The following is an 18,346-nucleotide window of genomic DNA, read 5'->3' as shown; positions in this document are numbered from 1 at the left end:
TAAAGACAGTTTAACAGGTAAAGCAAAAGCCACACACACAAGCAAAGCAAAACAAGGAATCCATTCGCTCCTTCCCACCGGCAGGCAGGTGTTTAGCCGTCTCCAGGAAAGCCGGGCTCCGTCACGCCTAACGGTGACTTGGGAAGACCAACGCCATCACGCCGAACGGGTCCCCCTTCCTTCTGACAGTTGGGGTCAGCTGTCCCAGCACAAATGCAAATGCAACTTGTGATATCTCTGTCTGTCCCTTGGTACGGACAAGGTGATTCGTCCTTTATCAATTCTGTGGTGATTCTCCTTTATAAATTTACATTTTTAAAAAATCAAAAACCCAGTGTGTGTGGACTACACAAATACCATTGGTATTTGTCCTCGTGTTAGGCATTTTGACCTGACATCTAAACTGAGCTCCCTTTTGTATCTAGCCAGCTTATCAAGTGACTCCTCATCTCGCTGCTCTTCACTGCCCTAGAGTTCATCCCCTGGACCAGTGCAACGACCAAAATCTGCAGAACAAACCCCAGAAAAATGTTTCCAGGAATGGGTACTCACTTTCTACCAGCTTCATTATTTTTTAACACTGCATTTCTACATTTATTACTTACATAATACTACATGTCTATCGTTTCTTATACCACTTATCACCATAGTGAATACATCACTACATCGATTCATGTCCTTGAAACATCAGTCTTGAGGATCTTTCAATTAATCATCTTCCAGCCACTACTCCACTGCATTTTTGCTTGTTACACCGATCTGAGGAAACTGGTTGGTAAGCAGGGCCTGAAACCACACAAAGCACTATTATTTCACTCTCTCCAGTTTAATCAGAACAGGCACAGGCCCAACACAAATCCTCAGCTGAATTTCCTACAAGCGAAATACCGGACAAAAAAAATGCAAGATTGTGGCAAGCATTTACGACAACAAGCTCGTCAGCAGCCAACATCTTGCATTTGCATCATTATTAATCTGATCTGCCAGATCTGATTCTTATAAGTCTGTCCTCCTGAAGGGCTGATATACCATATAAAAAGCATACATTGTAAATCACAGAAAATGATGGCAGTTTTCATCAGTGGTGAAAGAGAAGAGGGAAAGGCAGATTCTGCAGCGTGCTGCTCTTACTTGTTGCACAACGTAGGAATTTTTTTGACCTGTATCACATTAGAAAAGAAGTGAGGTCTAAACAAATTCATCCCTTTCAAACACAGCGGGCCAAATTCCCAACCAGCATGAACTGCTGCATATCCACTGAAATCGATGGAGCTACGCCAGTTCAGCTGAGAACTTGGCTTTGCATGTCAGTTCATTCAGCAATGATTGCACTTGACATGCAGCACAGAACAAGCATTTGTTTTTAAAAAGAAAACAGTGGAGTCTTTCAGTGCTAACCCAGCCTATAAATAGTCCTGGTTCCAAGAACGGGATTAACTGTCCTTAGCTCAGGCTCCTATGTATTTGTGCAAAGGAAAAGTAAGGAGGAGTAAAAAAGCATGTTCCTCCCTCTTTGGCACACTGATGGCAGGTTTCACCACTTGAGACAAGAAGTGATGGTCTGTGGAACAGGGCAGCTTTGCTTTTCGTTAGAACCTGTAATTGGTATATGCACTTAACGTCCTTACAGGGACTTTCACCCCCACCTGAACACCACGTAGTCACATCCCTCGCCTTTACCTCACCATTACCAACCAAAGTGCCCAGGGCCCGATCACCAGTTTCTCACAAAGTTCGAAAGGACTGCGCCAATCTCAGCCAGAAGTTGCTAAAGCCATTTCCCTACGAACTCTCTGGTGCCAAGGCCAGGCTTACCCTAGGCATCCCTACTCACTGAGGAAACACCTTGCACAGCTGGGTTAGAGGGAAACAGATGAGCCAAAACGTGCCCCGGTGATCACGGCCAATAAAGTGATGCCTTTGGAGAACAGCTGAAGATCAGAACAAGTCGATACAAATGCACAGCATCTGTAAGGCTCCCCTTCCCCTCTTGTTTTGAAACCCAGGATGAAATCAGAATGATCCCTTGCTGTCCTTTTCTTTCTTACAACATTATGCAAAATGTTGGAGCATCTTGCATAAGTTCTATCTGGTAAATTAAGTTGCAACCCTATTCCTCCCAGCTTTCTTTTTAGTTCATGTCTTCCCTGAATAATTGCATGAAACAAATCTTGCTTTGAGGTTTGATTACAAAAAAAAAGTATTAAATATCTGAAATGTAGGTTTATCTCACGTAACACAAGGCATACATTGAACTAATCAAAGAACAGAAATAGCAGAATTACATTGTGAATTCAGCACGTTATTTATAAATACAGATTTTCTTTCAACAAATATTTTGCCATATTTGCTTAAAAGGCACAATTTCAGGATTTCTGCCAACAAACTCATAAAAAGCAGACCTTAGGGTTATAGCTGTGGATTTTGCCATTGTGAATACTCTGCAATGTGTACATTGCTTAACTGCGTAACTGCGTAACTGCAGTACAACAGGTCACTCCCTGCATAGAGGTTTTTAAGTGCAAAAGTCAAGGCGGAACTGCTGCCAGTACAGAAAGGGAATCCTACCAACTTCGATCTGGGGACGTTGTAGGTTGTGCGTCTGACACTGATGTACATGGCACACTGGACACCACTGAGCTCTCAGCCGGCGTGGCCTGGGGAAACTTAGTAGCAGCCCTTTCCCTTTATATTCTTTCTTATTTGTATATGTTGTTTCCTATCTGCTATAGTGCTGGGCAGGCTAAAAAACCAGAGCACGTGTGAAAGTGCAACAGGAGCTGCTAAACTTCTGCGCTTCAGCAGTGAAGAGCAAGAAAGGAAAACCTGAAGAAAATGCAAAACTACACTTCAACCCAGATTTCGGCTCCAATCGGATCAAGAAATGACCCCTACCTCTTCCCCAGCGTGGCTTTTAACCATTCAAAGCACAAACTCCCAGTATGCTGCCTGAAAAGCCCAGGCGTAAAGCTTATTCTTTAATTTGAGGCTTTGTCATTTGACCGAGGGGAGGTAATCGGGACAAGGTTCTGGACCATGCTGCTCAAAACATGACAACAGACACAGCAAAAATCCAAGCTGGCTGCATGAAGCAATTAAAGCAGCGTTTACTATTCCATGACAGTTAACATGTTGGACTGACCTTTCACTTACTGTTTAGTACTGAACATTAAGCTGCAAAATTACTCATGCTTTGCATTTAATACCAGCATCAAAACTAACAGCATTAGCTAGCTCTTCCCACGGCGAGACACGCGTTCCCTCTGCCCAGCTGTGCATGTACTTTTATAAGCATCATATTTGATATTTAACATTACTTCCACAGGTTATATTCATCCGTTACCATGAGGAATTATCGGTAACACTGCTCCAAAATGTAAAAAGCATACGTAAAATGTCCGGGGTGACGCAGCTGGTAAAATTATGTCCCTTCCTTACATGCTGGGAGAGATAAAAAGGGAAGGCTGGTGTATGCCCATAGGTCCCCGCGGCAGCTCCCAGCCAGATGGCAGAAGGGAAGTACAGAAGCTACAGAGGAAAAGTTTCTTTGTTTACTCTCCTTTGAGCTGCTTACAGCAGCCACGTCATAAAGGGAGGCACAAGAGGCATTTCGCAAGAGCCTGGCAGTCCGGTGGCTGGAATGTTCTCTCCGAAATGGGCAACTTGCTGTTCGACACCCTCGGGCTGAACTTTGGCAGGAAGGACCTGAAGTTTCCATTCCCCTGCGCAATGCTCTCATGGAGAGGCTACAGATGAAAGGGAGAGGTAAACTCTCCAGCAAAGCAGCTTTGCCAGTCTGCTTTTGACTGAACTTAGCGCTGTGACAGGTAAAATGATGGTTATTCCTATCCTTGGCTGTTATTTGCCTGGTCAGACACTTGGCATGCCCAGGACTCTGCATTTTGACAGCAGTTTGGGCTTTTGGGTGACAGGTTGCCCCATCCAACACAAACACGACATTTTCCATTTCCCCCCCCCCCCCCCCCCCGTGCTCTTTCCAACGTGCACTTGTGTTGCCGTCCTGCTGTGGGCACTGCATCGCAAATACTGACGAACCTCTCCCCCCAGCCTTTCTTCACCTCTGCCTGGAGGCTTTTTCATTACACGTGTCTAAACCTGTTTGTTACGTCTTTTTTGAGACAGAGTGATGAGCACTGCGAATGCACAGTCCGTGAATACCAGAATAACATTCAGTTCATATCCAGACCGGAACATTAATAAATACAAATATATTAAGGGATTCTCTGCCATTCGTGGGTTTTTTCATATTCATAGGGGCTATTTATATCTCAATCGCTATTTTCTGTATTGCAACTGAAGTTATCTGGCTTATTTTCCCCCAGCTCAAATATTCCCACTGCAGATTCAAAAGGGCAAATTATCAAAGGCTGCTCAGCATGCTAATTATGATAGAATCGCTGCCGATTTGATCTTGCCTGCTTCTTTTTTAGTATTTCTAGACAAGTGTTTTGTGCAACCAATATGCCAGCTCAATGGTCAAAATTATTACGAGATTGCTGATAGAAGGCAACTCAGTGTATTTTAAAAATCAGTATCATTTCTTAAAGAAAGAAGAAACCTACCAAACAAGGTTGTAATTGTATTTAATGCACGTTTTGCTTTTAACAGCAATTTGCCAGTTTAAACAGCATAGACCTTACAATGCTTAATTAGTGAAGAGGTTATAGTGCTTATAAAGTTGTGTATCTAAAATATACCTTATTCATTCTCTATTGAACAACATTTTTAAGACAGTCTAATGTTATAATTACACGCTATACAGTAGCAGCATGTTCACACCACTACAGTTAAGGCCGTATCAGCACTCTCCTCATGAACTTTTGTCAGGGTTTGAACACATCAGCCATAAAATTACAATGCGGTTTGAAAAAATACGACATCCAAGATGTGAATCTTGTACCGTCTTTAGTCAAATAAGAATAAAAATAATAAAACACGTATAATAAAGGACTCCACCCAAATTTATTTTGGATGATCGCTGCCTTTGCACAACATGCTCAAAATTTCCAAAATGAAATTTAAAAGAAGTTAGTGGACAGCACAGTCTAATCAGGTTTAGGTGAATCTGAGTGCAAAGTGTTGTAAAGTGGGTGCCACAGATGCACAATAACCACTTCTCACATACTGCACATTTTAACATGCACAAGGCTTCTTCTGTGTAAATATTTAGACCAGCAGGTAAAAGCAGTTCTACCACCAAGTGAATAATAAAAACTACTCATCTCCAGTTGTATACACTTATTGGTCACGATGAAAGTAAATTGTTTACCAAGTCAGCACACTGGCTACTGAGGTACCATGTTATTCCCTACAGTTAGGATAAGAAACATCTGAATTTTTATGCCATTCATGCCCTGATAATTCAAGAGGGACTCATCACGCTGGCCACCAAGCTGAAGCCATTTAAGTAAAAGCGGCGGATGAGGCCAAATACTGTACGGAAAGGGACCCAATAGCTTCTTCAGTGAAATGCCAGAGCCTGCCTAAAGAAACTCACCCTTAGTTCGCGCCCTAACAGTTTCTTGGTTTTATTAATAAAATGCTTCTTATTGCCATATGGTTTGATTAAAAGAAAATCTCTGGTCGGGGATCTACTTAAACATGTTCTACCTCTGCTTAACGTAAAGCACATCTGTAAGTGCTTTCCTGAAACATTACCCAACGACAGTGTGCTTCAGGTGTTGAATTGTCATGGAACCATGATAAGCTGATGAAAATTTGTGGAGCTGCAGAACCAAGCTCTTTATACATCATTTGCTTATTTATTATTTTTACACTTCCCCATTCAAAAGTTTTCTTTTTGTGACCACCTCTTTTGTTACAACGCTTTTGGAAGCACTCCATTGCATACTTTTCAGACTTAGAGATAAGCATTTAAGACTGAAAAAGAGTTGCCTATTTCAAGCTTCGTGTACAACGCATACACACATTTATTAATAAAAACTTGTCTAAACATCTATTTGTTCTTTGGACCGACTCCAGCCTCCCTAGGTGACTGTAACATGTCTTATAAACCTTTCATGGAAGATTTAAAAAATAGAACTTCAAGACAAAAAAGGAAAACGAATACATTAAAACAACATCAACACAGAGAGACAGAAGGGGGAAAACAAAGTGGAGACATCCCATGCCAAATTCACTGCTGGCACAGGTTAGCAGTGTCCTCTTGAAGTCTGCTTTCTGCCTTCTTGCACAAGTTCTTTTATCTCATGGTCTTAAAAGGGAGCTGCAAAGCCAAGAGGATATTCCACGTATGCCCCAAATACGGGTGACACACTAAAAGCCGCCTTCTTAAGAAGGGAACCGATTAGCACACAGCCTATTTCAGCTCTGTCCTATCAGACTTTCTGTGCACAGCCACCTGTAAAATAGGGGTAACTATTTCTCTACCTCAGGAGATTGCTATGAGAACAAACGCATTTATGGTTGCCTGGACCATAGTCACAGCAATAAGGGCTACATCAGTACCTAAAATACAGCCTCGCCTCCTTCTGCTGATCCCTGCGAACAGAGCAGGTAGTAGACAAGAACTATCAAGAGTAACATTGGTAATGGAGAGTTTTATGACACTATATGGTAGTGGCTGATTTAGTTCAGCAAAATTAAGTTTCGCAATCAAAACTCCCTAAGATTTTTTTTTTTTTTTATAAGGGATCACCACAAGTCAGCTTAAGGGATTGTACAAGAACGACCCAAATTGTATCCTGTTACTCAACACAACAAGTAGTTTCAGAATCTGTCCACATTTGATGATGGTTCACATAAATTCATATACAAACATGTATACTGGTTGTACCAGGGGAAAAAATAGCAAATTTCCAGTCTCGGTTTCCATTTCTGTATTCTGTGACACTGGGCACGTACCGCAGGCAAATGAAATGATACGGCAATAACTCATACAATCCGTATTAAGTTTCCTCACCTGTGATGTAAGAATGATACAGTGTGTTAATAGGCAGAAATCAGTTACTTACTGCATCAAAGCTCACCTGTAATCCATGAATTTCATAAAGATATTACGGGCTATCATCATGGAAAGTAAGATCTTCATTCCTAAATTTGAATCCCCTGTCTTTCACTGAGCTCTTAAGAACAAATTCCTCAAAACTTTTGAGATAAAGTGAAGCAGAAGTTTCAGCTACAGAAACATAGTGCAAAGGTTCAGTTTGGCACTGCAACATTATGGACAGACAAGAACTTATGGTAAACTCAGTTTAGATTTGGAAAAGAGAATCCTATAATTGAACCAGTATTGTCAAGTGTATTGCATACTATTGTAACTTCACAGTAATCAAAATCAGACATCAAGGTTTCTATAGAAGCAGCAATCACAGATTGCAGTAAAGTATACCACTCAGGGGAAAAAAATTGCATTTGGCAATTTCATAGTCAAGTGTTCCTTATGCTCCTCCGACAGCCATTTGTCAGATATTTTCCTGTTTAAAAGGTGCACATTGTTTCTCCTCAGTCCTCGTGAGACTTCTCCGCAATGACTTTGCATTCATACTGAAAAACAGAAGTTGACAAAATTAATAATATTAATTTACATAACTAATGACAAAGACTGCTATGAGGGGGATTTTTCTACAAAATGGGTGATAAAATAGCTTAGCTTACACTTCACCCAGATAACTCTGGTCTCCCTAAGTTCTGTGCACACACTCTTGGCTGCAATTTCTGTCTCCTTGAGCAGCAGAGAGAGCAGTGCAGACTTAGGGGATGGCCTGACTTCTCCCCAAACATGGGAGCTCTTATTTAGCTCCTGGTCCTGAAAGAACTAAAAGTATGCAACTGAGAGTATACAGAGCAAAGTCATGAGCTGTGTGCTCTGAGTAACAGTACTAACGGCTCACTAACTAGATCAAAAAGCAATGATTACTGATTTCTGCCTTACTCCACATCCACAAGTCAAATAGCTGGTTGGTATATATGAAGGAAAGAATGACACGTAGATTAAAACTTTTACTAGAAGGCAATCAATCCCCCCTCCAGACTTACCATTGCCAGCTGCCTGCCGATATTGCCCATAGTTATTCCACCAGCAAAAAATATGCATGGCAACCAGGAACGAACATAAAGGAAATCTGGAGATGTGTACCTGGAAAAGAACACACGTTTTTGAGCTCAACGTTGTGCAATACAGAGAGTCCTCCAATCACATGAGACAAATCCACAAATTTAAATATTAGGACATTTCAACTAAAAAAGACATGTATTATTGAAATTTAATTACTTGCGGCAAATAACAAAGAAAGCTTCTTATTGATTATAATCCCATTTGTTCAACTAAAAAAAGCACGTTACATTCTGATAAGGTAGCAATTTTATTGAAATAAACAACTTCCAACTAAAAGCCTCACTTACAAACACACAAAAGCTTTCATGAACAGTCCGATTTACGTTGCACTCAAAACTGAGTGCTGACAGCTTTGAAAATCATGTCAAATTCTACCCTATTCAGTTATTATTTATGTTATAGATTCAGGAGACTATCATTTAACCTTAAAGGAGTAAATACTTACTGATAAACTCCATTGTAGACCAGAAGTTGTGAGACCAGTGTGGCCAGGAAAGCAATTCCTACTCCAAGACCAAAGCCACTTCGTGATCTATCAAATGTCCACCACAGTCCAATTGACAGGGCTGCTAATGTGAGAGACAACTGGATATTGTTGGCAAAATCCACTTTCTGTGTTGATTGTTAAGGATAAGCTTGGAAATATGATATACAAGGGTAAAGCAGTTTTCTTCATTCTGTTTATCATATTTTGGCACAACAGAAAAAAATACGATAGACAATACAGCACTAGCAGTATCAGCTGTAACACAGCTACCAGGTATAAAGAAATAAGCCTCGTGTTACAAATACATCAGGAAACCAAAAACTTACGACACTCCTTCACATTTTTAGGGTCTTAGCACTGTACAAGAGCAAAGAGACTACACACCTACCAGATAATGCAGGCGTTTTATACAGACATACAATGCACATGTTACTGTTCAGAGTAAGGACATCTCATCCTTACCTGGACCTTTATTACACTAAGCATGAAATCTTAAATCTAGCATTAGACTTCTCTAAATGACAAGGATTTACTGAAAAAAGGTACTTGTCACACTTAATTGCAATTTTGTTTAATTTATACGATAGCAAACATTCAGCTAAACATTAAAAATGTTAATGTTTTCTAGAAAACAAAATGTAAATAATATTACTGTGAAAATATTAATGTAAATCAACATTGAAAATCAGTTTTGTCAACTCTGTGATAAAAGTATGAAGTCACTCCAGGTACCTTTGCAGTCTTCCACATTCTTCAAAATGTTCTGAAAATACTAACTCATCCTCACTACTCCTGTCCAAAACAGATTATTAAAAAGGAGGCTGTCAAGTTTCATAAGCCTGAAAGCAAATTTATGGGATGACAACATAACAACCGTGCCCTATTTTCTCACAAAGACCTGGAGAGAGACCTAGAGGAAACAAGAAAGAAGTTCAACTAGCTTAAATAAATAATTACAGGATAAAAATCAATAGCATCAGAAAAAATGTCAAACAAGACCAAAACACACACCAAATATGGTAATGTGCAGAACTGGTAATAAGCTGAAAAGAAAGCAGTCTGGAGAGCTGTCAAGGAGGAAATACAGACAGTACATTAATGATGTCCTGGAATATGTGTTAAGAGCTGTTAGAAAACTGCAAGAAGGTTTGCTGTAAATAATCTGACCCATGCAGAGAGAAGCTGTCAATTCTCTTGTATTTCTTAAAAGCAGCGAAGTTGCATGTGCTTACACAACAGGTACAGTCCAGGTCGGTGAGAACCACAGGACCAGATTAATGCATCTTTGGCAAGGAGAGCAAGGTTTGTGAGGGACAGTGGGAATGACTCTGAGCCTTGGCAGCTCCAGCTCATCTGGCCATAGTGGATAGGATGGCTGGTGGGAACAAAGCCAAACTATGACAAAACCCATCCCAGGGCCAAGCCACCTCAGGAAGAATTCAGCCAGCACTCACATCTTTCACTTAACTTGCCCCCTTTTCCTGGAAATGAGGAGGTTCAGCAGCACGCAATCAGAACTTTTTAGCATGGTTTCTGCAAACTGTGTTGGAGCTGACACTGAAGGAGATGAGAGTTCCAGAGATGATCAACTTTCTTTCTAATTAGCTTACAAGAACCTAGTTTTCACAGAGAGAGCCTGGTTTTATGTGACAGAGGAGGCACTAGACGTGACTACACAAAACTACTAAGACTCACAGCACTGCCAGCAAGGTGTGTCAGTCCACGTGAAAAACACCCTGTCACCCAGCATGTCCCCAGCTGCTTCACAGGGAAGGGACGCCAGTTTTGAGCACACTTGTGCAAGGATGTATCTGAATTGCTACATGATTAGGAAGACTATAATGTACTGCAACACACTGACTGACTCGTAATTGCTCTTACCAAATGACCACGGGAATGGTAACTACTCTCTCAGCATCAAGGCATCATTTGCAGAATGGGGTAACAGCGCTTACCGCTTTGCGTAGTCCTGGGTATTACCTGGTCCTGAGTTGTCCCCATTCTTTGCAAAGTGCATGTGCTTCACTGATGACCTCAAGACTGGGCTTCAACCTCTTACCATGGTGTTAGAAGGACATCAACCCTTGGAATGTCTTAAAGCACTTTTCTGTAATACCTACCACACAAATATTTCCCCGCACTTACTTTAATTATTCAAAGAAAATAAAGACTATAAAGTAAGACAAAGCCCAATATTGAGACATTTCTAATGAAAAGATTTTTCAGAATGAAAAGACATGAGACTCATCACCTCCAATACTGCTACGACAGTTTAACACTTACACATATTCTGCATTTCCTTTGCAAAAATGCTGCATGTTATATCTTTAACAACAATTCACCATGACTGACTATCTGAGCTTTGTTTTAGTGGAAACTCATTTGTTACCGCTAATTTCATTAGAATATAGGATACAGCGCTGGCATGATTTATTCCCACAAAGACAGCTACACATCGCATTACACTGGACCATTCTCTCTTAAATTTATGTGGCTCTCCCAGATGTCTGTCCATGCATGGGTACAATAACCCAATCACAGCTGTGGAGACAGGAAAGAAAAAAGGCCCAGAAGTTAAAGCACTGGCTATATTTAACTAAAATAAAGACTATCTAGACTTTGACAATTACTGCGACTACCAAAACAGATCTTTTAAGGATCAATAGTACAAAACATACATTGTAAAAAAGGAGGAATTTCAAACAATTTCATTCTTTAAAAAAGCCCTGTAAAACTTCAGCAGCATCTTCAACGACTGCAGCAGTGACCTGGTAGAAGTAGCAAAACAGAGACAATTTGAACTAGGGGCAGAGGATGAAAGAGCTCTGCATCCTACCAAAATCTGCAGTCTCACATCGTAGATCAAAAAGAGCAGTAATAGCTTGCAGGCTGGCACTTTTGAAAATCCCACATATCAAACATACATGTTTAAGTAACTGCAAAACAAACACACCACAGTAAGGGCAGAGCATGGTTTATAACATCAATATTTTATGTCTTCTTTTGTTGTTACAAGCAGTTTTTGTTTGGATAATGTTTTTCTCTTCTTCAGTGTTACTATAAAGGCTCACACAGAAGAGGGAAAGCCAAGAGCCTACAGTAGCTGTTGAATACAGAAAGCAAACAGGACTTTCAACCCCAGGGAACTGCTATGCTCTTTGAACTTTTCTTCATAAATTTGTTCTGTACTGCAATTGCAGCTGAAAAGACTGTTAGCAACACAGCTGAGGAGTAACACTGGTGCTTAATGTTAAACTGGTGCTGGGGGCGAGGGGGGCAGGACAGAGCCTGAGTCATCGGTACGGACTCGAGTGCCCTCAGTCTGGCATGCTGTTGGAGGTATGTTATGGCAAATGCTCTTTATTCTGCCAGAGAGGAAACTGATCTCCAGGATTCGGGAAAATAAATCACCAGTAAAGCTGGAGAGAAAAAAAAAAGCTCCCTGAGCAATTTTCTTGCCAAAGGCATTGGGCCAAACTGATGACTAATAACAGTGACGGATGAAAGGACTCCTCTGAAAGCAGCCTCGATCACCACTGATTATAAATATGCAAAATACCTTTATTCTGTTCATAATAATAAACCATACTACAGAGAAATGTTCGTGTCAATTCCAGGAAGGCTGTGCAACTACGAATGGTAAGAAAACGGGTGAATTATCAGCATTTACCACAGAGGTTCCCTGTATGTACGCTAGCAGAGCAGAAAGAAAATGGAGAAGAAAAGACTGATAATGAAAAAGAAAGAACTCGAACACCCCAACAGGGGTCACTCCTGCTGGGAAAAGCCAATTAAGGCAGCAATATCTTTAAATCGGGTGGCTTAAAATCAAGTAGTGCAAATACCTAGCAGGTGCCTGACTACACTTTACAAGCCATACCCAGTCTTTCCATCAAAACCACCAACCCATCAGAACCAGAAAGGCCCACAAGTTTCTTCTAAGATGATGGCAAGACCTAGCCTTCCCAACTTCCCCATACACAGCTGCAGCCAGTGTTCTCAGACGACCCCAGAGAGCATAAGGTGCAGCCTGATGCAAGCAGCTGACAGTGCAAACATTACAGTTGAACATTGCAGACCTTATGCATTGCTGCTGCAAGTTGGGATTCTGTCATTTCAACCCCCACTACTCCATATAAAAGATCAAACCTTTACCAGACGTGTTTGTTAAGACAAATCAGTTTAAAGTATAAAAGAAAAGTACAGCAAATGCAGGATCCAATCCAGTAACTAATCCACAATCTCAGCAGGGTAACAGAAAGAGGACTAAGACAACTAGCAGATAAACAGGTATGTAACTGCCACCATAATACACCAAATGCATTTCCATAGTAGAACAAAACGAACCGGTTCAGAGAGAGATATTTGGAGGGTTTCCTTTCAAATCAAGCTCCTCTATGACATTTGGCGTGTAGTATTTCAACAAGGTATCAAAAAGAAAGCAATTGGACGACTAGGGAAAAAATAGACTTAAATATTATCATTAGCAAAACAGTAATGCCAACTCAAAAGCTAGTTTATTGACTCATATTAATACCCAGAAATGTGAGCTTCTCAATCTTTTTAAAATTGACCCCTAGGAAGATACCGCCTTTACTGTAAAGGTTCGCTAAAGCAGAATCCTCCAGTACTGGCTGAGAAGAATATTCCCTTAGTAAAGCGTAAAACTGACCCATGGGATCAGTGATCTTCAGAGCCAAGTAGAAAGCCAAATTCCATCCGGCTTGTAACATGGAACATGCCTTGATACTTGAAGATGAATGAAGAGGAAAAAGGGTTATTTCTTACGACCTACAGCAGACATCTCACTTAAACTAGCTGAACACACAAAAGCCCCAACTCCCGACGTGGTCATAGGAGAAATGGAGCATGTTCACATCATCCAACTTGATACGTGAATCTAACCAAGGTGCTCTGTTCTGCAACATGCCTCTACAACCGCAAACTGCGTGCCTGGCCTCAACTCCCTGAGACACAGTCAGGTCTCCCAGCTTTACGGAGCTAAAGTGATACCTCAAACTGGAATGAGGAACAAATGGAAAGCTAGACCGCAAAAGGGAGTGTTACTCAAGGTGGTTTGCTGCGCTCAAAACAAGGTACTGTGTGCTGCACAACCTGATGCTTCCAGGGTATTTTCAAGGGCTGCCTGTAGAGCACACTACTGAAATCCAGCCTCAAGGTTACAAGTGGCGTCACCTTCTAAAGTCTGTTAAACTTGTACTCTAACCCAGCAGAAAAAGCAAAGGATAATATTGTTAGCAGAGCTTACAGTAAAACAATTTGGCAGAACAACAATTTCTGGACACGTGCATGCATATTTGTGTTTACACGGGGAGATCAGAAGAATAGTAATAGCTCAAAAAGGGCAGTGATGCTGTAAGAGAAATTTTTATCTTCCACACCTTTCATATTTTTTTTTTGCAACTGTATAACTACCTATCCACCCTTTCATCTCCACACCAGGCATACGTACACGACTGAACTTACCTGATGCTGTGCCACAGCAAGGTGGCACCCACCAAGCTGAGGAGAAGATGCTTGTGATCACATCGGGGGGGAAGAGAGTAACGTTTCTCTGGATCTGAAGCAAGTTTAATACTAATGCAAGAAATACGCCAATAAAAAACAGCACTATACCACGAATTACCAAATTCATGCCACGACTGGTTACAGATGAAATGTACGGGCCACACTTTTTTGGTAAGGTTGGCATTACATCATTTTCTGCCATGACTTCTTATGTTCTCAGAGACATCCAACAGGCTGACTGAGGAGGATTCACTTGCAATCAGTATTTTGACTCTCCTCAATTAGGAGATACCCAAACCCTGAAAAATAATTAAAAGAGGGTGAAAAATGCAGATATAAGAAACGTTAAATATATTTCTCTTAAATAAATTGGAGATTGGGTTAAAAAATATGGCTATTAATTTTTTCCGAATTTTCTGAGGAGGCAATTAGTCATTTGAGAGCAGAACCACAGCTGCAAAAATGCCTTACAAAGAAAACAGGATTTACAAATAAGCTTTGTCTACTAGGAGACAGAGGAGGAAGAAACATGTGGGATGGGACAGCTAGGAATGTGAAACCACAGAGAAGAGGTGAAGAAATGAAACCGGTATCAGATGAAAGAAAGGCTTGCTTTGCAGTAATGATAAATTGTTTTTCTCCCCTCCTTCAAGCAACAACTGGAGATTATGTAATTTAGAAGCAAGTAAACACAGCCCTTAGTTTCAAGTCAGTCACAGAGGTTCACAGATCTCTCTTCTTGAAGAGACGCCAGAAAACATTTCTCAACTGGAAAGTGAGATCTGAAAAATATTTTTCAGGATGGAGTCAGAATCTCAGCAATCCCACAGCACACCCATTTTCGTCACCCCAGATAAAAGCAAACAACTCAGCAAACCAGAGAAGTAATCTCAATACAGAGGAAGAGTTACCAAAGTAACACACTTTTGGTGAAAGCTGCCATACATTATTACAAACCGTAGTGGTAATCAGGCACAAAAGAACCCGAGAGTGAAGAGAAAAGGAGCTCCCCCTGCCTGTGCACTAGGTAGCATCCTACATGAGTAACTGCCGGCACTACAGGAATGGCAGAGTTCCCATCCCAATCACTCTTTTTTTAAAAAGCTGTCCATCAAGAGTCTTGTTATACATGGATTCAGTGCCACATTCATGTATAACAACGATTTTGATCGACAGCTTAGCCACCTGGAACTTAAGAAAAAAAGCGCTGACATTGTTTTTAAATTTGAAACTGCCAACTGGTGGCGGCTTTTGTTGACTCTTACTTATGGCCACATGGGCACAAGGGGAGCCAAACCAGCGCATCCATCCCCCTTCCGCCTCGGCTTCAGCGGATTCCGATGAAGCTTTCAGAAGATGCAGCAGCAGCGCAGAGGACACAGCATTCACTTTTGCTGACTGAAATCCAAAAAGGAAGTTAAATACATCTGGACTAGTTAAGATACTACAGGTAACTGCACAGAAGATGCGATGCCATGCTGTGGCATTCTCCATCACTCAGAATAAAGTTTCAAGAGGCAAAACAAAAGAAAAAAAAAAGTTCTGATCACACATAACTTCCTGCTGGCAGTTTGGGGAGGCAGCAGAGTCCTCCTAAGAATACAGGATCTCTTCTACACGGCTGATTCTCTGCGTTATTTGTAATCACGAACATGTCTTTGGGTGAAGGAGGACAACCATGGTGTCTGGCTTCTTAGTCAGCTTCCTGACTCACATCGAACCCACGTCTGCATCAAGGCTGGCACTGCAACACACTTCCCTCAAGCAAAAAGGAGGTGCTCTACATTATTTTTTTCCCTCCTCTGGATGGCATGGCAGTGGAGCTTGGATAATACATTTAGCCTCCAGGAAAGAAAGCACGGAGTCACAAACACATCACTATTTCAGCTGAGAGTCTCTCCTGTCCCTGGGGGCTTTGCCCACCAAGTGATCACAGGAATTCCCAGAATTTACAGGAGTCTTTTCAATACACGGCACTGGAGACTGTAGGTCCCAATTACAAACTCTGCAGGAATACCATACCTAATGCGGGCTTTTAAACTGTTACATCCCTTCTTAGCTTTAGCTTGCCTAGGAAAACAAGCTTAAACTCTTCACTCTCCACTTACTTCACCATCCCAACAGCTCTTGGCACTTCCTGAAGTCTGCACACCCCCCCCTTTTTTTTTTTTTAACGCGTGACCAGAGCTGATGCATACGATCCCAGGTTCGGCTCTCACAGCCTTGTACAAGAAAGTCCACACTTTTGTGTCTCTCTTTGAAGGAGCTCTTCTGCTGCACACCGAGGATCACAATTTCTTTTTTCACTGTCATAAAGCGGTTGCTCACATCCTGTGATCCATTACTACATCCAAGTCTCTCTTCTTTCCTGTTACTGAACTCCTTTTTCCTTGGTACTAGCCCCAAACCTTACATGCTGAATTTCAGCCCACAGGTATTACTTAACTCTGACACTCAACATCACTCCATTTTTCCTGTAGGATATCTCAGTCCTCTTTGGCCCTGCAAATGGTTCCCAGCTTTGGGTCATCATCAAACATCATTACTGCATCCTATTTTATGCACCAAGGTCATCAACTAAAATACCGAGCGAGATCAGCCCAAGTCCCTGTCTTTGACGAAATCTATTAATAATTTCCCCGCAGCCGTTGTTTCCCCATTTTATACTATCTCTTGATATCTCCCTCTAACAAGACTCTGCTTCTTGTAATTCTTCAAATACAATAATCTCCAACTTAATTAAGAATCATCAACTGTCCCACATGGCAATACTGACGTACACACCGATCGGATCTTAGGTTTTTTTCCTAGAAATGCTGATGATCAAATAAAAGTCCAATTTTATTCTGGCATAAACCAGTTTCAGAATATAAAACCTGCGTTTACCCAATTTCCATTTATTTAATATGTCATTCAGCAAATATACGGTATTTAATTGTGAGGGCTTATCAAAATGTAACAGGACTTTGCTATGCAAGGAAATCACTTACTGCTTTTATACAACCACTGCAGCTGCAAGTCATTCAAGGCAACAGCAGCAGATTTTTACCACGAGGTAAAGAGCCTGACCACAGCAAGGGCACTTAGGTGGGTACATGTCGGTGAATGTTTATAACAAGTAATGCAAGGTCCCAAATTAGCATGATGCAGTAATTTCCATCCTGGTTTCTCACCCTACACATGTTGTTCCTACTTGTTTTATCCCAGTTTCCAAATTTTCTCCGCTCATTGGCTCTTGAGACCTTCTGGCATGCCACAAACAGAGCAATGGGGGAACGGAGCAAGGTGACCAACACTCATGTAAAGATTCTTCGGTGCCTCGGACAGCCTGTGTTCACGATGCTCAGGCACGACAGAAGTATTTACTATCGTCACCTTTCATGAAAATGGAAATTAAGATCTCTAAAGAAGACATGACCTCCTTCTTCTGGTCTGGGAGGCTAGTGTGCCTGCAGACGGAGGAGACGACGTCTCTCTCCTTTTAAGCCTTGTATTTTACTGAGGGTTTCCACTCAGATGGGAATAATTCACATATTGAACCAACACTACTTCAGAGCCTGCATCTCTTGGGAATGCATATTCAAAACTGTAACACCACACTGAAAGCTACAGGCTTGGCACTGCCACCGAGGCTCAGCTGCACTTCCCCTCCTCGGTGGCACACGGCTTCAACCCGAGCTTTTTACATACCTTGCGAGAGCATTATATACGATTCGCAAGGCAACCACACGGTCTGGCATTGCGCAAAAAGTTAACAAGTAAATTCTCACCCTAGACATTTTCAAAACACTTAGTCACTTAACTGTCTTCTAATTAGAAGATCCGTCCTGCAAGCGCTCCCCAGTGCTCTTCATGCTCATGAAGAACCTTCTGCTGTGTGCGATTCACAACTTCTGACACGATACAGACACATTAGGAACAACGCAGTGTAGTGGGGGCCAAGAAAGGGAAGATTTATTTAAGCAACACCATGCAGGAGATGGCAAAAATGGTGAAATGACAAGAAACCATCTGTCTTCTGTGAGACAAGGCCAAAAGCAAACCACCCCCCTTCTCCGGGCACCAGGTGAGGCGGCTCTCCTGGCGAGTCTGCTCCGGATCCCCCGGGTCTGGGGACTCCTATCCGCCAGGGCATCAAGCCGGTCGCTTCAGGCCAGCGTTAGCACCTCCAGCCCAGGCCGGGCCCGTTAAGCGGGCCCAGCCCGCAGGCAGCCGTCCCGGCCACGCCTGCC

At 41.8% G+C, this 18,346-nt stretch overlaps 1 protein-coding gene across 3 annotated transcripts; it reads right to left on the bottom strand.

Annotated features, from left to right (window-relative positions):
• Positions 1–4,587: 4,587 nt before the first annotated feature.
• Positions 4,588–17,982, bottom strand: INSIG2 (insulin induced gene 2). 3 transcript variants are annotated; one of them, XM_009290975.2, is made up of 6 exons: positions 17,918–17,982; positions 14,073–14,413; positions 11,002–11,126; positions 8,544–8,710; positions 8,020–8,119; positions 4,588–7,527 (listed from the first exon to the last, which is right to left on the bottom strand). In XM_009290975.2, exons 2-6 carry the CDS (start codon positions 14,314–14,316, stop codon positions 7,486–7,488), a joined length of 678 nt encoding a protein of 225 aa, XP_009289250.1. In that variant the 5' UTR covers positions 14,317–14,413; positions 17,918–17,982; the 3' UTR covers positions 4,588–7,485. The 3 variants fall into 3 exon arrangements, with proteins under 3 accessions (XP_009289250.1, XP_019330593.1, XP_009289251.1); XM_019475048.1 differs by having other exon boundaries at positions 14,233–14,413; positions 17,918–17,981; XM_009290976.2 differs by lacking the exon at positions 17,918–17,982 and adding an exon at positions 17,885–17,902.
• Positions 17,983–18,346: the final 364 nt, after the last annotated feature.

The sequence above is a fragment of the Aptenodytes forsteri genome, unplaced genomic scaffold (genome assembly GCF_000699145.1).
Source record: "Aptenodytes forsteri isolate BGI_AS27 unplaced genomic scaffold, ASM69914v1 Scaffold29, whole genome shotgun sequence".
Lineage (NCBI taxonomy): Eukaryota > Metazoa > Chordata > Aves > Sphenisciformes > Spheniscidae > Aptenodytes > Aptenodytes forsteri.
Note: the sequence above shows the minus strand (reverse complement) of the source record. Positions and strands in the feature narration are given on the sequence as shown.